The 24,284-nt window shown below is 39.7% G+C and overlaps 1 protein-coding gene across 2 annotated transcripts in view; it reads left to right on the top strand.

Annotated features, from left to right (window-relative positions):
• The window catches only part of angpt1 (angiopoietin 1), a 93,268-nt gene that overhangs the window by 49,580 nt on the left and 19,404 nt on the right, over positions 1 to 24,284 (top strand). For both annotated transcript variants that reach the window (XM_084738647.1, XM_084738646.1), the window contains exons 5-7: positions 10,117 to 10,244; positions 13,516 to 13,617; positions 18,803 to 18,969. In XM_084738647.1, coding sequence (XP_084594773.1) covers positions 10,117 to 10,244; positions 13,516 to 13,617; positions 18,803 to 18,969 — 397 coding nt within the window. The remainder of the gene's footprint in view (positions 1 to 10,116; positions 10,245 to 13,515; positions 13,618 to 18,802; positions 18,970 to 24,284) is intronic.

The raw sequence follows: 24,284 nt of genomic DNA, 5'->3' as shown, positions 1-24,284 counted from the left end.
TGGTGAACATTATACCTGTGAAATATTAGCATGTTAGCGTTGACACTGTGAGCATGTTAAGCAGCTGACGTTAGCATTTAGCTCAGAGTAGTGCTGTGTCAAAGTACAGCCTGACAGGGCTGCTAGCATGTCTGTAGACATTTACCCTTGATTCATGACTCAACCATGCAAAATTGTTTTTTATTGTTATTTCTATGACTTATTATTTATTCAACCAATCTACTATATATACATTGTGTGGTTTTTTGTTTTGTTTTGGTTTCATGAAAATCATAAAGATAACGATGTGTTTTGTAATGATAAATAAAAGTACATTGTACTTTGAAACCCTGGCCCGGTCCAAACAGGCGAAGAAAGGTTTATGTTTATGTTTCAGTGTTGGAGAACATGTCAGTCATCTTTTGGTTGATTATAGACCAGTCCAAATTTTGTCCACCCCCACAAGCAATGACCCTAACTCAAGAAAGTGACTACTGTCTGTTGCCAAACCACAATCTGCAAAAGAAAGTTTGTGGATTGGCTCTGCGACGCTTGAACTGTGAGACACTCAACTTGTTTTGCCTTACTTGCTTCCTCCGGTCAAATGTAACAGCTACAACATTTCTGATTTTACAATCCTCATGCGATTATGATGACACCCGTTTTATAAACCTCACCCCATACTGAGAGACACAGGGATGCACTGGCTATTAAACTCTGCAACACTGAGAGCAGCATGAAGAAATAAACGTGGTTCTTCTTGTAACCCTGTTGTGCTCCTGTTAAAGACGTTTGGTGCCTCTCATAAAGCAGCGTGTTGCTTTTCTTTTTGCAACAATCACTTTTCACACTTTAACTTCAAGTCTGTGCACACAGTGTCACTGAAATGTCAAACAGCACTCTGGTTGGGAAGTAAGAGAAATAAAAAAAAAATAGAAATAAAGATGCTAACTAGAACCACACAGGGATCTTCAGCTTGTTCCCATAGGAGAACCCTTTTTGGTTGGTAGTTGGAACCCTCTCAGAAAGTTCTCCCTAGAATTCAACATAAAGGGTTAGAACTATCTGTGAAATGTTTCACCCAGAACCCCCTATGGGAGTTTCTACAGCGAACCCTTCTATGGTGTAAGGGTTCCACCCAGAACCCAGGGGTTCTACTGAGAACCTTTTATATACCAAGGGATTTATGTAGAACGGTTATGTTATGTTGATCGGTTCATTAACTAATCTTTTTACATGCCAAATGTTTGATCAAGAACCTACCAAAGGGGTTCTACACAGAAACTTTTTACACTAAGGGGTTTCTACCAGGCACTTTTTTTTATATTCCAAGAATTTTGGCTAGAACCTACCCTGGAAGTTCAGCTAAGAACCCTGTTATGTTACAAAGAATTCTTGTGGAGGACTTCAAAAATCCTTGAACGCTTTTTATCAAAAATACTTCTCTGGATGAAAAAGGCTCTCAAATGAACTCATAGTTTTACAAAAAAAAAAAAAAAAAACCTGACAATCCCTTTCTTCAGAAAAGGGTTCTGCAGAACAAGTGGTTCTGAGCAGAACCTCACCCCTTTAGGAATCACCTTCTTGGAAGCCTTATTTGTAGGCATGCTGGCTTATTATATTCCTCTGAGTCTCTCCCTCCTGTTAATACGAGCCCAGGGATTTCCCTTTTGGCCCTACATTTGACCTGATAGCAATGCAACCCCCCGTGTTCGGTCAGTGAACTCATTTACCCCTTTCTCAGCCGTTTAAACACCAAATCCACTTGATCCCTACATTGGCCTTAAATCCCATTGGCCACAGGAGATTTGACATGAATGTCTGCGTTGGGGGATTGGTTGCAACTTCATTCCATTTGTGGATTTCCCGCAGAGACGCCCCAAGACCTCACAGAGCTTCCTTGAGGTTTCCCATCTGACAGGAAACAACGAGGGTATGAAGGGATCCAGGAATCATGAGTGGATGACCGCTTCACATGATAAACATGTGCTTTGTATTTATCATGCTGCAGCTTTTTGTATTTTTAATGTTCCATGCAACAAACGTCACAGGCGGCCTCAGCTCACTCTCCATCTGTTTAGTCTGGATTTGCACGTGTTACATTTAATTGCAAGCGGTCTTTTGAGGCCATTTTGGCCTGACTGGTTATTATGTATCATCTTTGCATTCTTCATGATGACATTCAAACGTGTGCTGACGCAACACTGTTGGCTCTCTACTTTACTGGCGTAGGTTTGACTTCATTCTCTGGACACTCTTAGACATAAGGGTTCCAGAAGGGTTCTTCTTGAAGGTTTTATCCAGAACAGTTTGCTTCTGAGGAACCCTTTTTTTTAAAGAAAGGTCTGATCAATGGTTTTTGGTAAAAGGCACTCCACACCAAGAACTATAAAGTTGCCACCATCCACAGATGGTTCTTGGTGTAACCCTTTACTTTGTAGGAGAACCCTCTGAACCTTTACAAAAGGTTCTACCAGGAATTATGAAGGGTTCTCCTATAGGGACAAGGCAAAGAACCCTTCATGGTTTTAGCTAGCACCTTCTTTCTAAGAGTGTATATTATGCTTTTCTTGCCACCAATCTTCTATTCTAAGTGTCAGTAGGGTCAGTGTAGCAGCCCGTCCTCCTGTCTGTGATTGGTGGCTGCCTTAATGAGAGGCGATAGAAATGGAACGTGGTCGCTGCCACTCTGTGGTTGGTCCTTTCCTGTTCCACGGCCGTGCTGAAGGTTGAGGCGGGCGTGCGGGTCAGAGGTCTCCCCTTTCTTCACCCCGGCCCAAATAAGTCAAACTGTAATAGCTCCTGGGGGAAGCGCTGTCCAAAGGAGGTGAAGGAGTAGGTAGATCTCACCGATCGTCTGACGCACTGCCACTGTTTTTAGACGGCATTTAAAAAACAGAGAAGCAGCGGAGCTCTCCTTTTTCCATGTTTGAGGGGAGGGCTTTTGTTTGTTTGAGAAAGGGATTAGTGTTTTCATTTGAGGAAAGGGTTAGTATTTCATGCCATGGAGTGGCGTCTGCTTGCATTAGGCACTGTTTTGAAAACTGAGCATTTCCTCTTAAGATTGGACTCACATCAGCTTTGACTTTGCATTGGGCAAGATGACAAAAACTTAGAGATGGGAAGACTGTATTGTACCAACAAAAATGTATTCAATCTAATTCCGGTTTAGTAAATCCAAGTTTATTGATTTAAACTGAGATTTTAAATAGAGTTTAATCAGTAGGCTATGGAGATGCTTGCTTACACAAATTACAGGACCTAGCAGGCTATATAAAAGGGGAACCTTCAGCTGCTCTGTATCCCTAAGCAAAAAATAACATTGTTTGCTAACTAACCAAAAAGTTAACAAAATGTTGTATTGTTTTGGTTAGCTAGCTAAAACATTAACAAAACATTATATTGTTTGCTAGCTAGCTAAAGTATTAACAAAACATTATATTGTTTGCTAGCTAGCTGAAACATTAACAAGACAGATTGTTTGCTAGGTAGCTAAAACATTAGCAAAATGTTACATTGTTCGTTAGCTAGCAAAAACAAGTTAGTTAGCCTACTCATGATGGCTCAGCAGAGAAACTCTAGTTTTCCCTCTTTTGTGAAAAAAAACTCATTGGCCAAATTAATGAAGCAATATGGCCAAAAATAGAAGATTAAAAACAGGCAACAGGCTGACTAAAGAATCAACTGAATATTTTGCTCAATCCATCTAAAAAATTCAACCATTTTAAAAGTTAAACCTCGTCAAGTATAAGTTTAAAGTTCATCCTGAATCAGGGTTTGAAGTGGGATTTGGTGCAGCACGATCATACTTAATCTCGGTACACTGAGCTGTAAAGAGAGGTTTGAATCAATCTTTCTTAATGTTAAGCTAGGTTTTAAGTTTGGTGCAACATAAATAGTGCTTTAAAATGAATCCTTGTTGGTGCAACACAGCCTAAATCTCCATGGACGTACCTTAGTTACGTTTGTCCATGTATGGCATTCCTAAGCTTACAGTTTCCAGTGTGTTTTCAACCATTTCAGTGCACTCGTTGAGGTATTTTTGATGTGGCCAGATGCAGCAGTGGAGCTCTTGTTTAGCTTGTAATCATTACCCAAACCTCATTAGAGTGCAATGAGCCACACACTGTTATTAACAGTAATTGATCTCAGATTTGGAACACTCTGTAAAAAATTCTGGCCGCCAAATATGATTTTGGTTTACAGTGTTCTATTATCCCACAAAATGAACGACATTCATCATTTTTACAGCTGCTTACTCAGAGCCGAAGAGGGTGTAATTGTTTTAAGGTTCCATGCAAACGCTCGGCAAAAATGGCATCTGTGGGTTGTAATGCCCTGACACGACAGTATGGCAGACCACTTCATTAGACGATCCAGACCAAATTTTTAAGTGCCGCGCATGATTATTTTTATGCTTCACTGACCGGCAGAATGAGTTGACACCTATTGTTACAAAGACCGTGTTAAGTGTGCACGTAATGTGAGTCACCTTAGTGACCCTCCTAAAAGTGTGGGTGCCTCTTGCTTTTATTTTCACAAAAGGAACTAGACTATTTTATTACACGTATAGAGTTTGCACACAGTCACGTTAAATGAAGCAATATGCTTTTAAGGCACTTAATAAGGCAGTAGATATCAATTCCAGTCAGGTTAGTAAATTAATTCACTGCATTCACCCGGTGTGGCTACAGGACCGTGTAAACTGTCTGCAGTAGGATTGTTAGAGTGAAAATCTCCTACAAAACATTCTGATTTGAACAATATTTGGTGACATTTTTCATGAACCCAGAAAGCGTAACGTTCTTTCACTGGACAGAACTCAAGGAGGGACATTGTATGGTTGGGTGTACAAAGCACAAGGGGTTTACAGACAAAATTCATGGGGCAGGGATCAGATGTCATGTCAGATCACATAGCTATGGTTGTGTGCCAGCTATGTTTTTTTTTAAGTAGGATACTTTGATACTTCATAACAATGCAGTTAGTTATGCTGGGATTCCATTAAGGATTGCCTCTGCTGCAATTTAATCATTTTTAAACTTGTACTTGTTTTCTGCAGAGTTGTGTGAGGTTTTTGATCTGTTAGAGGGATGCACAGCCACAAACAGAAGGAAAAAAAGGTCAGTCACATAAAAATAGAGACGAGCAGCCAGTGCCTGCACAGGTGCATGTGGCCTCTGTGGTCAGTGTAGCAGCTTCATGCTAGCATGTTGTGGCTGACGTATCATGCAACATCCATGTTCCATGTATTTTGGCCATTATGTTACTAAAACAGTTGATTACAGATAGGAGAAGACTGTGGTTTTGGCTTACTATTAAAGATGTCCATGAAATCTTTCTCACATGCTTCAACTGTGTTGAAGTCAGGTGTTGACTTTTTCAATATTTGCCAAAGATAAAGTCATTTTTTTTATGTAGTGCCAAGTCATAATGAAAGTTATTGTTTCATATAGTGCAGGTTTAGCTAGTACTCTTTATAATATTAGTTGCAAAGACCTAACAGTTCCCGGCAAGAGCAAGCACTAAGGCGACAGTAGCGAGGAAGAACTTCCTTTTAACAGGCAGAAAGCCATCTGGCACAACCTTAACCTTCATCAAGTGAACTGACTTGTATAACCATTAAAACAGTTACCGAATGGGAAAGAATTAAAATACACTGACAGCGAGTGTTTTGCAGATATATTTCAGACATATTAGATTAAAGAAATATAACTTTTATCTCATGAATCTTGGGGCACATTACACAGAAATTTCCACACAATAACCATAATCTTCTTCAAATATTAAGGAAGGACTACACATCATTGTGATGAAAATGTACTGTGGGAATGAACCGGTATTATTTTATAGCGCTTTGCATCCTTTATATATGAATACACCAGAGAAATTTATTGGATTTTGTATGAATCACTTAAACTCTCTGTGGCTTTTAAAGACTGATTATAGTCACATGGGAGCTGTGATGTCTATGGCAGTCCATTTAGCTCCATTACTCACTCTCTTTAGCTCGAGTATTTGGGCTCATTTGGCAAGGGTACTGATTTATGCAAACACCCCAGCCCTGCTGATCTTTTCACATGAACCCCCTACTGAATACGAGTCCCCGCTGAACCACAAAATATTTTTCTGCAAATAAATATTAGGACATAAATAATATTTTTAGAGCTGGGCAGCAAGCTGTTCAAGAGAGCCGCTCCTATACTGGAGCATCGAGTCCCTCAGCAGACAGTCTTCTTCCACCAAGGGAGATCTCAGAGGCGATTGTGAAATAATTGTCCACCAGAGGTGGGAGGTAACTAAGTACAAATACTTTTTTCTTGCTGTACTTGAGTAGATTTTTCAGGTGTGTGGACTATACTTGAGTATCTATTTTTCTGACAGCTTTTTACATTTTAACACAAATATCTGTACTTTCTACTCCTTACATTTCCAAAACAGGCTTGTTGCTTTAGTTTTAGTGCATTTGAGGGAAATTTGCTTTTTTTATTTTGCATCATTGTGTGCTGCCTTCCCAACATCAAAACTGATGTCAGCAGGTAGTAAATGGACAGAACAGAGAAAAGGCAGTTTATTGGTGTATTCATCCGTGCATATCATGAAATGTAAAAATGAAACAATGTAAAAGTCATAACAAGACAAAAAAGCGACATAAAAGGTGTGACCAGATGAAAAAAGGACTCAAAAAGACAAAAAAAAAAAATCATGAAAGACATTGCAAAATGAATAAAAACATCAAAAAGACTCAACAAGTCAAAAAAAAAAGACATAAGGTGAAAATGATGTAAAAGACTCAACAATATGAAAAACAACATAAAATATTTAATAAGACAAATAATAGCTAACAAGACAAAAGATGATGTAAAACAAGTAACATGACAAAAAAAACAATATAAAAGCCATAGCAAGACAAAAACAACAGCAAGAAACACATAAGACAAAAACAACATAAAAGATGTAACAAGACAAAAATATTAAACAGATATGAATGAGAGGCTCAAACAGAGAAAAGTTGAGTAGCTTTGTACAGAAACAGCTTGTAGAATGGACGACTTTTTACTTCTATAGTTTGAGTACATTTCAGAACCTGTGCTTTCACTTTTATTTGAGTAAAGAAGTTGAATCAGTATGTTTTTTCATAAGCATTTGTACTTCTGCTTGAGTACAAAATGTGTCTACTCTCCCTGGCCTCTAAAACGTGCCCCGCTGTCTGCCGGTTTGGGGTAAATTACCACCTGACAGGGCCGCTCTTTGTTGCATTAGAGTCTGGAGCGCGAGGGTCCACTCTGTCAACCTGTCACAGCAGGAGATTCTTGTCGCTGACACTCAATACTTTGTCAAAATGCTCCAATTGTACATCCAAATAAGAGGCCTGCTTCCACCGGGAAGTTCTGCGCTCGGCAGGGGGGATCAAAGCGAAGGCTAAGGATCGCTGACACATTTCACTTTTCCCTGACATCTTCTTTGACTCAACAATTCCAATAATAAAAACAATGGTGTGAAAACTGAGATGAACCCTCATATGGGAGGAGAAAGGGAGGAAGAAAGAGGAGAGAGAGAAAAAAAAGAAAAATCGGAAGGAATTTCCATCCATATAACAAGGGCTTGGAAGGTAAATATAAACCACTTGTTATAACAGGAACTTGAAATTTATAGCTTGTAGTATTTTGTCCTCAGCCCCTTGCTTGGTTTCAAAATAGTGCCGCCATAATTATCCACAGATGGAAATGGATGCAGCTGGTCTGTCACAGTCTGAGGCCTTCGCTCAGATCATCCAGTCGATGAATTGCTTTTCTCTTGCTAATAAGTTAGTCGCCCTCAGATTTTATCTGGCTGTTATGAGATACTCACAGTGAGACCACACCGATCAGCTTCTGCCTCAGACACCTTTTATATTTTCTCCTCTGAGATGTATAGATGTGAAATATGATAAATTGGTCCGTTACGGGGCTTGTTTGCAATTTGTGATTTCATAAAAAATCACAGAACTGATGATTTCCATACTTGTCTGACACAGGAGGTTGCATGAAGGGCAAGAGCCTTTGAATCACATGGTCCTGTTTTTTTCATTCAGTGCTATTCTTGCGTCTGTATCTGGTGTATCTGGTGTATATTTGGTCACGTCTTTTGTCATGAAATGTTGTAGCACCACACCTGAGCTTTGGCACCTCGTCAGTCCAGATTTGCTCCTCTCATGTTCCTGACAGACAGCTCACACATGTAGCCACAAAGTGTAGCATGGGTTGTGCAAAATCACATTAAAGCCAATTTGAAATTTGGTGCCTCCAGTAGCAATATCAAAACAACTGTTCCAGACAGCAATGCAACAAATGGATTACACCAGTTTTCAGTGGCACTATCTCAGTGTTAAACAAAAACTAATCACTTAAAAAAGATGTGCGTATAGTTTCTTTGGTAGCACTTAATTTAAAAGGGAGTGCATTAAGACTGATGTGACACAGTGATAACCATATACATGATACAGCCAGTTACTCTGGCCGTTAGAGCTCCACAAACATCTGGATTCCTTCGTGCTTTACTGTTTAACGCAATCAGTGCTCAGTACTTGTTGCCGGCCAGCTACTGATATGTTGGGCCTTCTGAAACTGAAACAACAAATTTAGGGGCTTAGTGGTCAGTGGGCCTGTCCCAAATATTAGTTCCTATTCTTGCTGTTGTCATTAAGTGTCAGTCGTGAATTATGTCATTCTCAATCCAAAGTTAGGTTGACAGTGCAGACAGAGAATCTGGCAGGGACACAGCTGGACGCACTGAAAGACTACAGGCTCTAGTTGGTGGGTGATGTACTGCTACAGCTATGGGTTTAACTGTTTTTAACATGGCAGCTGGGTCACAAATTCATATTGCAGTGAACCAGTGCACTAAAATATATTTCTGAAAACATCTGAGGCGAGAAACAGCAATGCAGTAACAAAATCTTCATCCATATTTGATTAGCAGAGGCGAGTTTGACAGTTTGATCAGAGTTTTGAGAGCCTGGAACATTGCACTGGAAGACTCCTGAAAAAAAAAGTTGAAGAGTCATGATGACCTCGCCATGGTGTATCCATCACGTGGATCTCCAGATCACCGGATCTTTGGTTTCCCATAAAAATTAATAGGATGCCTTGACTCGACATCTGTCAATGGATCCATTGTGTCGCAACATTAGGGTTAGGGTTCCCATGTCATGGTTATGACCAGGGGTAAACACAAGTAAACTCAGTTTATCTGCCTCTTTGAAATGAGGCTGAGAAGTTTACTCACCTATTGTCAAATCAACTGTAACAGTCAACAAGGGGAAGCAAGGTTGGTAAATTAGTTTGCCCACAAATTCACTCAGATCATTTTGGTCTTATGCACACCTCTTGAAATAGTTCAACAGTCTGATTAAACAGTTCAATGAGAAGACTGATACCTCTCTCATGTCAAACACGACACATCTACACTGTATGACCTTTGATAAGGAAATGAAAGTACACACTTCAGAGAATAACATACTGACTGATTTTTCAAAATATGCATATTTGTTTATTTGCAGTTGGTCTCCAAATAGCGCGATCGACATTCCGTCTTTCATAAGTTTTATTAGGACTGGCACCAAACTCTGCAGCATTGAATGTTTTATAGTGATGTAATGACCCTTAATTCTTAATTCTTCTCTTTTAGTTTCTTTGGAAGATTCCAGGAAGTCACTGTACCCAACCACAACTTGTCATTTTAAATTTTTTAAACAAAATAAAAACTTTTAATTAGTCATCTTTACAGGTGCTGGTAGGTGTAGTTTGGGACTTTGGAAAGAGAGCCAATTAGCTGTTTCACCCTACTGTAGTCCTTATGCTATGCTAAGCTAAGCAAGTTGCCTTCTGGCCTCAGCTCCTACCTTCAAGGATACATGTAAGAGTGGTATTAATCTTCTCATCTTACTCTTGGCAAGAATAAATGTATTTTTCAAAATGTCAGAGGTGTAACTGCTACATAACAAATATAGATTCTCAGCTGTGAAGATGACTAAAACAATTTGCAATGCTAAGTTGCTCAAGGACTGCAAGTAGGTTTACATATGCTTAATTTGTCTTTGAAGAACTTTATTCTAAAAGAGTAACACAGTTTCCGTTATTTCTTTCATGCCCGCAGTCATTCCTAATAGTACAAAGGTCATGGATGAAGAGAAGAAGTTCCGCGACTGTGCCGACCTCTACCAGGCTGGCGTCCATAAGAACGGAGTCTACACCATCCAGATCAGCCCTCAGGAGACCAAAAAGGTGCGAAGCCATAATATCTTGCAGCCAGCAGTCCGCTGTAATGTGAAAATATCTGCCTTTTCATCACTTCTAGGTCAATCTTCACTTATTTTCTTTGAGTTGAAGTGAGACTCGACTCTGTCCAAGTGAGTTAAAGAGACCCCGAGCCTCCACAGAACTGATGAGTGTGAATGATGGGTACGAGCTGCTGCAGGACTACTGAGAGCTGAAAATACACTTTGCAGCTTTGTGAGTGCTGGAGTTTGGAAGTGGGTGAGGTGTGAAACTGGACACTGAGCTGATCAGGATGGTGACAATTGACTAAGCGTGTGTGTACGTGTGTGTGCATGTGTGTTCTTAACCTCTACAGTATGCTTAGACTCTCTTGATTGATGATTTAAAATGTTAAAAGGTTGGCAGAAGGTTTGTGTGTTGATTACTGTCTCTCAGACTCACGCTCGGTGCTGCTGGGCTAATCACAGAAATTTGAGTTCTACTTTTTGTGTGAGAATTAATAAATCATAATATCAGTGAAACATTTATACACTTTGCCAAAAATAGAGGATGCAGCAGCTATTGAACATACTTTTAAAACAGCATCTAAGCTTCAACTCTGGGTGGAGTTCTGAGAGTTTCTTGGAGACAAACTGTCACCTTGCATGGTGTGCTATCGACTAGAACAAAAATTATATTTCTGTATAGCTTAGCACATGCTTTTCTACTTTTTCAACAAGCATACATAGCTGTGGTTATAAACCTTAAATATGTGTCATTTTACAACATTCAACATTCTGGAAGACTAGGGATGCCCAGGCCGTCAATCAATATCAATATTAAGTAAAAAAAAAAATGCAATTCTGAGATCAAGAATAAAGCTTTGTAATCTCTGATCTGAAAACTGATCAATGAAGCATACTAACTCACCTAAACAAGCACTTCATTTGCAAAATGAGTCTCATGCAACAGAGTTATTGTTTTTAAATTAATAATAGTTTTCTGACCAGCTTATATCAAGTGGGAAGTGTCGTAGCTTTATTTTCATATTTTTGTTTTATCTTGTTTGGACGCATTATATCGCTTTTTCTTGCCACTGGCTGGCTACTTTGTTTGATAATGGTTGTCCTGGAGAATAGGAAGAGAGCTATCAGTGCTCTGATGTTTATTGATATGCTGGAGGAGAAAACATGACCTACTGGCTACTCGAAAGAGAGACCGATGATTCATTTCACACTCAAGTAAGCCTGCAGTGCATCCTCCCTTTAATTCAGGGAAAATAAATAAATCTGTTCTCACTCTCAGCTCTCTGTCATCGGTATAAAACTGTGGCTGATATATGATTGCATTTCAGATTGCAGCGCTGATTCTCATTAAAACTTTATGTTAAAGCAGAGCTATAACTAAACTAGCGATAACGTTCGGTCACCTTCTGACTGCAATGTAAACAAACTTTGCCTTTTCCAGATTTGTTTGCTGACAACTTTATCAACTTGATGTGAAGTCTATGGTGATCATTTCCCTCTGAAAAAAAGATAAATCAGCAATCAGGTCACAAAAAAATATGATCAGGGCGTCCCTGTGGAGGACCAACTGTCCCGTTCACTTGAAAAGTGGAAGCCAGCGATCTAGCTAGCTAACTGAGCTAGCTAACTGGGTTTCACTTTCCGAGTGGATGCTAATTAGCTAACTTGCGTTAGCAATGACTCACACTGGATGTTAGCCTACTTTTCATTTATGCTATTTTCAGCACCTGCTGAGTCACGTGCAGCCCCCATACACTTGATCAGCGTTGTGTTTGTCCCATATTATACAAAGAATGGGGTCTAGCAAGTGTTAGCTGTCTTTCATTCATGAGTCATAGGACGTAGTTAGTGACAACAAATGACTGTAAAATCTCTAAGTATCAGGTTACTGTAGCACCTTGTGGTTTACCCCGTGATTCAAATCACGTTCTGCTGCAAAAGGAACTCTCGAACGCGCGTTTACGACACGATAAGGCGTGCACACGCGACTCGTGAGATCAGAGGTTTTAGAAGAATCCCACTTATGAGGTTGTGAATACCACAAGACGGGGTGGGGGGCGTTCAAACGGGCTCTTCCCATATGAACCCGATAAACACGACCCCATGTGAAGGCAGTAATAACATGGAGTAACATGGACTGTGGATGGTGCTCATATCAGAAATAGTATTCAACAATGCAAACAACACCAACCTTCAGCTGGTGGTGTTATGACTATTTTTAGAGCCTGCACAATCAAACACTCTCAGAAATAAGGGTTCCAAAAGGGTTCTTCCTGAAGGGCTGAGGTTCTGCCCAGAACTATATGCTTCTGAAGAAAGGGTTTGTCAAGGGTTCTTGGTAAGACTGTGGCTTGCATTAAGAACCCTTTTCATCCAGAGAACTCTTCTTCTTGGGAAAGTTACTTTTATTCTTATTTCTAACCGTGTTCATTGCACCAAACAAAATACCAATTATAACAATTATTCCACTGGAACCCAAAATTGACAACCACTGGAAAATACAGAGAAATTAAAGAACAATTTTGACCAAACAAGTACAAACACCAAGGATATACAGTATATATGTATATTATACCAACTATTTTAGCAAAAACGGATTTGAATTTTAGCTTAAGAGGTCAGTAGTGTTTGTATGTGTTTGCGTCTGTGCGTTTTTTGTGCATACATACCATGAATGATGAGCTAGTCTTTGGGAAAATGATTCTGTCAGGGGTACTTCCTTAATTATACCCAGGCTGCGTTCATGTGTGTTCAGCTGTGTGGGCCGGCTGAGGTGAGAGACCTTCTCCGCTCCACCCCGGGGTCTCCTCCTCAAAACAAAGAGCAACACTGCAGATAGAGCACCAGCCTCGCATTATCAGCTTACACACACCGAGGTCCAAGGTTAAGGGCCACATTACACCCAGGACCTCCACTTTGATCCCACAGAATCTGCTCCGTCTGATGAGGAACATCTCCGGGGAGTTGGTGAGGGATAAGGAGACGCTGATTAAGTTTGAGGAGGACACAGATAAGTCACATTCCCAAAGATGATTCATGATGATAGCTGGGAAAAGGAGTGTCTGAAAGCAAATTATTGTCCAAATGAGCCTTCATTGTTTTTTAATGCCACTGAGAGTCGCACTGAACAGTGGAATCATTAGCTTACAAATCGAATTGCATCTTCTGAATTCTTAAAAAATTTATAAAGACCTTTGGGTGCTATTAGTGTTCTAATACTTTCATGCATGTGTTTTCCCACACTCATTTGCACTTTCTTTGTAACTGCGTAGGTGTATTGCAACATGGAAACAGCCGGCGGTGGATGGACGGTCATCCAGCGCAGAGAGGACGGCAGTGTGGACTTCCAGAGAACGTGGAAGGAGTACAAGACGGTGAGACAAGACAAATGCACGCACACAGACACTTACCCAGCGTGCAGACACTCATCCATATCCCTTAAAAGTGAGATGATAACGGTGGTCCTTTAAAGAGAAGGCAGTGAGTCACCACACAGACAGAAAGGCAGAGAATACACTCATCCATATCCATTAAACATAAATTACAAAACTGTGTGATGAGCAAAACATCCTGTTTCAAAAACACACTTCCGCAGGGGGATTATGACAAATCGAGTGAGCTTTTTGGCCTCGATTCGAACATGCCGAGCGCTAAGAGGCAGGGTCCAGTGATCCAAGACCATTTGGAATTCTTCAGCCAGATTTCATCCCCCCTCAAAACAAAGCTCCTCCACCGTTATTGTATTAGCAATATTGTCTCGGGTGTCTGAGACCCGCTTCGCTCCTCAGCAGAGGCTTCAGTGACATACTGTTATTGTTCCTCCTTTCCAACAGGAAATTATTACCTAAATGTAAAAACAACACATTTGTTTAGTCTCTATAGAACTGTGCCAGCTGTTTCATCTGTTTGTCGTCAAGGAGAAATCTATGCATATTTGCATTGTGAGTGTTAACATTTTCAACCTGAGCTGTGTTTAGACGGTAAATTGGATTTATTGTTGCTGGCAGTTGTACTGCTTGTGTTTGCTCTGTAAGTCACCTGTGTATACCTTCCACTAGCTGTCAGTTTATTGTCAAACGGACTGTATTCTGTTCACTGTAGTATGTTTCCAGTTTAATTACTTTCCTTCTGCTCTTGATATACAATTTACAAGTCAATGGGAGAGAATTTCAAACACTTATAAACCAGAGGACACACATGTTAGATAAAATAAGAATTGCCTCCACCAGCCAGTCAAGTTGCACTTTAAATCCAGGTCCGTCCAGACTCAACTATATGGTGAAGACTTTTTACAAAATTGGTACTAATTTGACATGTATGATTCCAATGAATAATTTCCACTGAGAAACATATTGTCTTGACAGAGGACTGATAGAGCGTGTCTGTGTTTTTGCATGATGTCACAGTGATGCTGACCTTTGACCTGGGACGTTTTGTTATAATTAGCGTATAAATTCTTGAATTAAGACCAAAAATATGTTTTGTGATGTCACAATGAGTCCACGTGGACATTTGTGCCAAGTTTGAAGAATTTTCGCCAAGGTGTCCTTGAGATATTGCGTTCCTAAGAATGCAATGGGCATTAGGTCACAGTGACTTTGATCTGTGATCACTAAAATCTAATCAGTTTATTCTTGAGTTCAGGCGGACATTTGGGCCAAATTTGAAGAAATTTCATCAAGGCATTGTTGGGTTTACATGAGTAGGACGGACTGATGGACATACAGCTGTCACGTCAAGAAGCCATAATAAAAGCACTTAACTAAAGCTGGACACTACAGGTTTGAATGTTACAAAAAAACAGATTGATAATAAAAGAGAGAGAGTGGAAAAGGACAAAGGAGAGAAAGAAAACAAAGATAATATGAGGCGTGCAAAGTGAGCAGCATTTAGACAGACATGGAAAAAATCCAGCTTTGAACAGGTGTTACAGAGAGCATTGAGTGCATTACAGTACACGAGGGCACACTCGTGGACCTTGGCTGACATTTACAGCGCTGATCTAACAGCTTAGCATTACTGTCCTTCTCCTTGAAAAGGCTGGAGCCGATAAATGGTGTTTTATTGTGTTATTCATTTTCTCATTCTTGGTCTGCGGAGACTTGTGCTCACAGATTTAATGTACTTGGAGGATTTGTAAATCCTTCAGTCAAAACTGAGATGCCGTTTCTTTGTGAGACCACAGAGAGAATTTAGGCAAGAGGGATATAGTGCGGACATTAAAATGTAATCTTAAGACCATCTAATATCTGTGATTACATTAGCAGGAGACCACACATAACAGGAGACCTTGCAAATTATATTCACAACTTGCTCTTTCATCTTATCAGCATGTTTAAATGATGCTTGCTCTGAAACAGTCAGCTAAAAGCATGAATAGACATTTGAAATTGTTAGCTAAAAGTATGAATAATTAGATATAATAATTAGCTAAATGTAATATCAGTAAAATTGTTTGCTAAAAGTCATCAGTAAATAGCTAAATGTTAGCTCAAAATAATAACTAATTATAATGGCCAAACAGTTACTAAAAGTTATGGACAAACAGTTGAAATTTAGTGAAACGTAGCCTATAAAGTTGAATTAGTTAGCTAAAAGTAATGGATAACAGTTGAAAAAGAGTTACAGTAGCTAAAAGTTATGAATAAAAAGTTTGAAATATTTAGCTAAAAGTAATGGAAAGTTGTAATTGTTAGCTAAGAGTTATGGAAACAGTTGACATTGTTTACTAAAAGTAATGAAACGGTTGAATTGTTTGCAAAATATAAGGGATAAAGGTTGAAACACCCAGTTTCTACCCCAAAAAGTAGAATGCAGGCTTGACCAACTTATTGACGATTCAATTGTGTGAAACCATAATTGTTTCAGAATTAATATTACTATATAGCATCCTGTTTACAGTTCATTCATAAAGGCATTACAGCTAGTGAGTTCATGCTGAAGGATACTCATCAGCTCGTCCGGCTGTGAGGACAAGACAAAAAAGTTTGGGAACCACCGAACCGGAGTACGGTTGTAATTCTAGCTTATCTTGTGCAACAGGACTGAGATTTATAATCCTCAGTGTTTAAAGTTACTTTCCTCTCAGACAAATGATTCTAGCAAGTGTAACTGAAATACAAACCGAGCCCTCAGTCCAACAATATGACTAACCATCTCCTCATCCTCTCTGAGCTGAGTGATGTCGATCAGGTTTGCGTGTGAAAGATCGAGAAGCACCGGAACTCTGCGGAGTAAAACTGTCAACAGAGCTTCATGCCAAACGTCTTCTCCGGCCAGCGCTCTTGAGATAAACCGCGGTCACAGTAGGAGGCATTGGATCGAGCTTAAAGCCAGTCAGAAGGGAACGTCTCATCAGGAGTGAGATCAAATGTGGAGAGGGAGAGAGAGAAACGGAGAGCAAGCGATAATGGGCCCCAGTCACTTTCTCTTCCACCCACTCGGCAGGACATGCCTAAGACCCGAGGAATGCCCCATATTTACTTTCCCTCCTTCCCATTTCTCATCACCACATACGCTCAGCACAAACACAGACTTTGCCCTGACTTTGCCTCCTGAGCCCGTTCCACCCCCCTCTTTCCCAATCTTTAATGGAGCGGTCCAGACTATCCTGTCAGAGCTGTAATGTCATCCCGCTTTGTGATATTCCCCTCTGCAATCCGCTGCTCTTGGCTGCTGTCAGAAGCACTTTGCCTGTGACCGGGAGCCACTCTGATCAAATACAAACTTTTGCAGTTGTTTGAAGGAGTGTCCGTGCATGCTGTATATATTTTGGGAAAGAAGTCTTTAAGTAATAATGAGTTTAACATGTGTGACTTGAGTGGAAATGGAAAAAGGTGTCTTTTTCAGCTGGTCCCAATTTAGGCACTTTTATAGATAGGTTAAGTCTATCCACGTGCAGGATCGAGCCAAAAGCATGCTTCAGAAACCTGCATAAAATAACTTAATATACAAACATGATTCCAAAAAAGTTGGGGCACTGTGTAAAAGGTTGATAAAAACAGAATGCAATGATTTGCAAATACTTACTTTTACCAGTATTCAATCGAATAAAGTGGGGGGACAAGATATTTAATGGTCAAACTGATTAGCCTTATTGTTCTGTGTAAATACACACTCATTCTGAATTTGACACCTGCAAGATGTCTCAAAAAAGTTTAATGTTTGGAAGGAAGGACACTAATTGTTGAAGTTTTGAAAGTGAAATTCTTTCCCATTCTTCCTTGATATATGACTTCAGTTGCTCAGCAGTCCAGGGTCTCTGATTTTTTTTTTTTTTTTTTTTTTTTTGTGCTTCATAATGCGCCACATATTTTAAATAGGAGACAGATCTGGACTGCTGGCAAGTCGCTCTAATACCTGAACAGTTTTATTCCAAAGCCATGTTGTTGTAACACATGAATATGCCTCAGCATTGCCTTGCTGAAATAAGCGAGGACGTCTCTCAAAAAGACGGTGTCTGGTTTTCAGCGTATGTTGCTCCAAAAGCTGCGTGAACAGTATAACTAGTTGACTGAACTCTGTCCAGTACATTCATTCATCTCATCATTTCAAGTCAAAAGACTTAAAGTTATAAGCACTCACATTTGTAAGTTCTGAAGTACTCTGAAAATAGATACTGCAAACTTTTTTTTAAACTAAAATAAAACTTTTAAACTGTATATTTACATTAATGAGAAAAGCTTAGTTGATTCTACTAAAGTCCCCTAGGAGTTTCTTTGTGAGGTTTTTATAGTGTGTATTGCTGTGGCCGACAGCCTAGTCTTAAAATGTGCTGCTGTGCGGTGACCTAACAGGAACTCACTAATAAATCTGTCGCTGCTCGAACAGATGGATGCCTTTTCTGGTCTGGATTTACAACCATAAGACATGGATGGCAGCATATGTTGCTCCAAAACCTGTACCTTACCTTTCTGCATTAACTGGGCCTTCACAGATGTGACATTTACCCATGATGCCATGGGCACTAACACAATCCCATACCATCACAGATGCTGGCCTCTGAACTTTGAGCTGGTGATAATTTACATGGTCTTTCTCCTCTTAAGCCCAGAAGTCCATGTTTTTCCAAAAACAATTAGAAAAGTGGACTCAGTTCAAACATTAAATATCTTGCCTTTGAACTGAATAAAAGTCAAAAAGAATTTTCAAATCATTTCATTCTGTTTTTATTTACATTTTACAAAGCGTCCCAACTTTTTTTTTCATCTGTGTTTGGACAACATGAGTAATTTGTGTTTCTTTTCAGAAGAAATGAAAAGGAACACCGGGATGCTATTGATGAAAAAAAAATTACTGCTTCTGCAAGTGGATAAACAGCCATATTATTTGTTATTAAGAACCGTTTGTTCTGATCTAATTTCTGATCGTCAAAAAATAAATCAATAAATAAATTAGAAAATTCCTTTCCACCCATTCCAGAATCCTCTAGCGTTGAGATTTTATCATTCTAGGAAAAGAGAGGAGATAGTAATGAATAATCCTTTGTCTATGATTTATAAAGAGGACTTTCGGTGCTGTTTTCCCACCAGTTATTTTGTTTCTCCTCCTTCATTTCAGGGTTTTGGGAGCCTTTCTGCAGAGCACTGGTGGGGGAACGAATATGTTTACCAGTTGACCAGCCAGCGGCAGTACGCCCTCCGTGTAGAGCTGACAGACTGGGACGGACACCAGGCCTTCTCACTTTATGACCGCTTTCAAATCGGCAGTGAGAAACAAAACTACAGGTAATGCTGCTCGTATTGCTACCAGTAGACAAAGAGGGGGATAATTGTTTTTTCAGGCCAAGGAACACACAGACAGCTTTCATAATGGCTGGTTAATATCCTCGGGGCTGGATCTGTTTTTGCAGAATTCAGTAGCGGTCTGAACTGCAGTCACATATTTGCACCACATGTTAAAGTGATGCGGATGTCAGGCTGAAATATGAACACATTAATTAATCTGCAAATAACTGAAAAAATATTTTTAGCCACACTATGAGTATGGCTCTGTTCATTGTGATCAGTGATCAGTCTGTCCACTACTTTGAAATATTTTAACTGCAATTTGATGGATTTGCCATGACATTTGGTACAAACATTTGTCAGGATGAATCATAATAACTTTGGTGATCTCTTTACCTTTAATCTAGCACTACTGTTGGTCAAAATATCAATTTGTTTTATAACTTAATACCTGTAAAATGACATTTCAGCTAGCCTCATCGGTAGTTTGTTTTTAGTGCAACATAGTCGAGGTATGAAATCGAGTTACATGATTTTGATTCAAGTCAGACTCACAAATTTGATGACTTTAGACTCAACTTGACAAAATCAAAAAGGACTTGCAACTCATCTTGAACTTTAACACCAATACTCCACTTGCACTTTAGCCTTTTGACTTGAAAACACTTGATACCTTCCCTTGAATCAGCTTGCATAACAGAACAATAATGTTATGTACTATTACTGAGTTACAGTTGTAAAAAAAAAATGATACCAAAGACAATTTTGTTTGCTTAGAAAAACTACAAGGTGGTCAACAACAGGACTAAAATTCAAGATGGAGATGCTAAAAACTACAAATTAGTTGCACAAAGAGTAAGTTGTAAGTTGAGGCTAATATAACATAGTTAGTGAGCTAGCAGCGAAAATAAAACTTAAGGACTCTGGACTTGTCAGTCTTGACTTGGGACTTGACTCAGGATTTGCTTGTCTTGACCTGGGACTTGACTTAGGACTCAAATGCAATGACTTGAGACTTGCTTGTGAGTTGCAAAACAATAACTTGGTCCCACCTCTGCTGATGAGCAAATGTTAGCATGCGAGTATACTATACACTCATATTACATATGAGGCCTATTGCTAAACATCAGCATGCTAACACTGTAATCGTGACCACGTTAGCATGATGTTATTAGTGTTTCGCTCAAAGCGCTGCTGTGCCTATTAAAGCCTCGCAAAGCTGCTAACGTAGCTGTAGACACATAGACAATGTCCACACAGCCTGTGTAATGAAAGCAGCAGAAACTTCTAGTGTCTACACAAGATCCGTTCAGGCACAGTACCGGGTCCAAATCACTGTTGTTCTGCAGAAAACAAAGGAAAATAGACCTGAAGAATAAAAAGATGATTTAGGTTGCAGTTACATGCGTACAGTGCAAGTGAAAGGCCGAGTCAATACGCCGTCTGTGTAGACAGCTGTATTGATTAAAACAGAAGTGAATTTGTTCTATCTGACATGAAACGGATGACTGAAAAACATCCCTCCAGTGTAGACAAGCTTTTAGCCTCTTTTTCTCTCTTCGATCACTGCATATTTGTGAAACTATGTCTTAGGCATATGTCACTATTGGAACAAAGGATGGAGGAAGGAAATTATATAAGGAAATAATACTTGCATCGAAAGTAAAATGTTCATAAGTGTCAAGATTATAGGCATGGCCAGTAACTGTGAGCTTTCCAGACGCTTCAATCACGTCGATCCTGTTATGTAAGTCTGCGGTAAAGTTTTTCTCATTGCAAATTCCTTCCAAACCAAATGTATCGCTTGTCATCGTCTCCTCATTGCAGTCTTTACTTTGATTGACGCTTTGTCCTTGCGTGTTGCGGGGGCGAAGGTTTCTGTTTTCTTTTGAGGGGGTTAATGATAACAGGCCTCAAACTATGGCAGATGCTTGGCCCTTTCAGATGTGGAAACTACTGCAAATTCCACCGGGTTCCAAGCAATTGCTGGCTTCAGAGGAGAAGGTCTGACATCTCCAATTCTGCAGTTTTCCCTGGATGGCTGGTTCCCTCTGATAAGAGGTCCCTTTGGTTGCAAAATGTCTTGGGTTCAGCTTTGAATGACGAAATGAGGAACGAGATTCTGTGGCTTAAAAGCCTTTACCTCAACCCTTCCATTCCTTGCACCCAAGCTCCAGAAAAGATTACAAGTTTCAAGTGTTTCCCTACAGCGGGGGGCCGTTGGGCTTGTTGCCATATCTAATCTTCAGAATTGTCTCGCGATGACAAGGGTTTCACTTCACAAGGTTTCCGCCTCGAGGAGCTCGTACCTGCAATGGCCTCAGTGGTTTTCTCTGAGGACTGCATAAATACTTTTCAATCAAGCAGAAGAAATCAAAAAGGGAGGAAAGGAAAGAATGAAAAGCAGGGGAGATCAAGTTGTTTTTTTGTTTTGAATTACACAGTTGCAGTTGAGGTTTTGTGCGACCGCGATGGGAGGACTGAGAGAAACTCTGGCTCTGGTTTGTGTGAACAGACGCTGACTTCAGGCTTGTCAACCTGGCACACCGAATAGTGAAGCTGCAGGCCTGTGTATTTGTAAGGATGAGTATAGAGCTGCACCCTGGAAAGCGAAGATTTGAACCATTAGTCGGAGATTCTTCTTGTCAAGCAGTTGCCTTTTTGTCTGTCAGTGCACATTACAGTAACAGAATAAAACAGATAGAAGATTATATGAACGCACAGGGAAAAAATTACAACGAGGCATTAGAAACAAGGGGAATCACAAATGTGACAACATGCGCTGGTGGCAAACTGATGGGAGAAACTGAAGCTCTTTTTAGCTGCGTCATTGTACACAGAGTAACGCAACAGCATGACAGGCTGTAAATTTTACAAACCAAGTCTAAATCCCACCAAACCACAAGAGTAAATTTGATGGAGGCAGAGAACAATGGTAGAAATGGAGTGCAGGTGACGCGCCGTCAGCCACTTTAACAGAGCACACGGCGAGGCGAGCAATACAGGTGACGCTTGCTTGTTTGCCGGTGCTTGTTTTTGCCATCGACGGACTCAGATTTTTATTATCTGTCTGAAAGCATTATGGAAGGGATCACTGCAGGGAGAGACCTTACTGTAAAATACGCTTGTTTAACCAGAAACAGCTGTTTTATTTCTCTCGCCAAACTCACAAGATTCCCTTTGCAAAAACTTTAACATTACTGTCAGCTTTGTTCAAACTAAAGAGAAACAAAATAAAGCTCAACAAAAAACTTTTTTTCGCTGTTCAAACAATCACCAACTATCATTCGGTCCAAATAAATTTTAACTTTAACTTTAATTCATAGCGTGAACCGGTGACCTGCGGTGCACTGATGATGTACAAATGACGAAGAAAGTTAAAACGCATATAGGCTGATATAAGAGTTTAATGTAGCACACAGAACAGAAGAAAAAGAATGAATTGTTGAATATTCATATTGTATGGCCAAATCTGATTCAACTAAAAAAAAAGAAGGGCATCAAAATTCAATATGAACTTTACTAAATCCAAGAGAAAGTTAAGAGAGTTTATTAAAATGTGGAGCAAATTTAGCTTCCAGTAATTCCAACTCCTCCTGCAACTGTTTCACACACGTATCATCCTTTCCTGTTTCAAACATATTTTTTAATGTCCCAAACTTGACCTTTTGTTCTTTTAAATTAAGGTGATAATAATTGTTTTTGTCCTGCTGAGGCAGACAGAGGACATCCCCAACCATTCTAGGCTGTTTTGGATGCAGGCTCGTACTGTGGAGGAGTCCAATCAACACACTCTCTATAAATAGATCTGTTCTTGAAAAATAGTTGCGGCATGATAATCACACTCCTCTGAAACATAGGCCAAAATAAACCCGATGGCTTGGCCAAAAAAGAAATCAACGCTGCCACATTTTATGTTCTTTCTGCTTTGGCACCTCTTTGTTGTTACATGTCAAACAATCTGAGACAAATTTCCCAAATTGCATTTATTGCTCTGAAACATAAAAGATAGCTGTAAGTGATACGACCTGTCTTTTAGTTGGTTTTGGGTTATTTGATGTCATCCGTGGCGGTTTACTGGAATACAGTCTGCGTCAGTGTGAGTCAGACAAACATTTACAAAGGCCTCATATAGTACGGTCAATCTTCCCGTGTCTCTGTGTCTCACACACACACACACACACACACTGTGAAAACAAAAGCACATACACAAGACCATGAACAGAAAAGCACCACTTGTAAAACAGGTAGAATAATTGGATAGTACATATCCAACAATGCACACAACTCACCATTTATCATAAACAACGCTAAGAATTACTAGCCAGGAAATGTTTGTCTTGCTGCCAGCTTCTTGGTTTCATACATACATATGTGAAACGGAAATTACTCAACTTGCAAAGAGGGAGGGAGGTGTGCAATTATTCCTTTGTGAAATATGGGGTTTTAATCCTCTAGGAATGAAATCCTGTAAAAAGAATACATGTTATATACATGTCAACACTCTAAAACTCTGAAATCTTTATTCAGTCTTCTATTTCTTGTTGGCTTTGTCCAGTGTGATACAACAGTTCATGAACTAGTCACGAAATTTAATCTATTGAAGGAATGGAATAATTTTCCATGATTTCGTGACACTCCATCTGCAGTATTATCAACCATCACCTTCATTAGTACGCAATGTACAGTTACACTTTCAAAATAAAGGTCTTGGGTAGGTCGAGACAAACTACACGGTTAGGTTTAGGAAAAGATTGTGGACTGAGTTAAAAAAAAAGACTCTCTGTTGTTGCTTATGCAGGCATACTGCTAAACACTCACTAAAAGTTTCTGAAATCGTTTTAGAGGTGAAACAGGTGATGCAGTAACTGAATATTGAGGCATTTCTGACCTAAGTTTCAGGGGTCTCCATTGGAAACGGGGGCTGTACAGGGCTGTGGTTAAGATCTGATCTAGGTTTAGAGACAGAAAACACACACTAGCGTTAGGTTCGCATGAGGGAAAGATCACAGGTTTGGTCATTTTGTGGTTCTGAGGTTCCCTTTCAGACATGAGAGCCAAAATAGCAGCCACCTGGTTAGAAACATTATCGTTTTTCAACTAAAATGTGATTCTAAAAACATTTTAAGCAAGAAATAGGCAATGTAGTAACAAGAGCATGACCCGTATTTGATCAGCACTGCCTAGTTTGACAGTTTGATCAGAGTTTTGTGAGTTCTACAGCGACTTCTAGGGTAAACGTCAAATATAGCATCCTTATTGTCCCAGGAAACTCATGTACCCACCCAGTGTAATGGGGAATGGGAAAAATCATG

The sequence above is a fragment of the Lutjanus erythropterus genome, chromosome 16 (genome assembly GCF_056507025.1).
Source record: "Lutjanus erythropterus isolate fLutEry1 chromosome 16, fLutEry1.hap2, whole genome shotgun sequence".
Lineage (NCBI taxonomy): Eukaryota > Metazoa > Chordata > Actinopteri > Lutjaniformes > Lutjanidae > Lutjanus > Lutjanus erythropterus.
The sequence above is the reverse complement of the archived record's forward strand: the minus strand, read 5'-3'. Positions and strand labels throughout refer to the sequence as shown.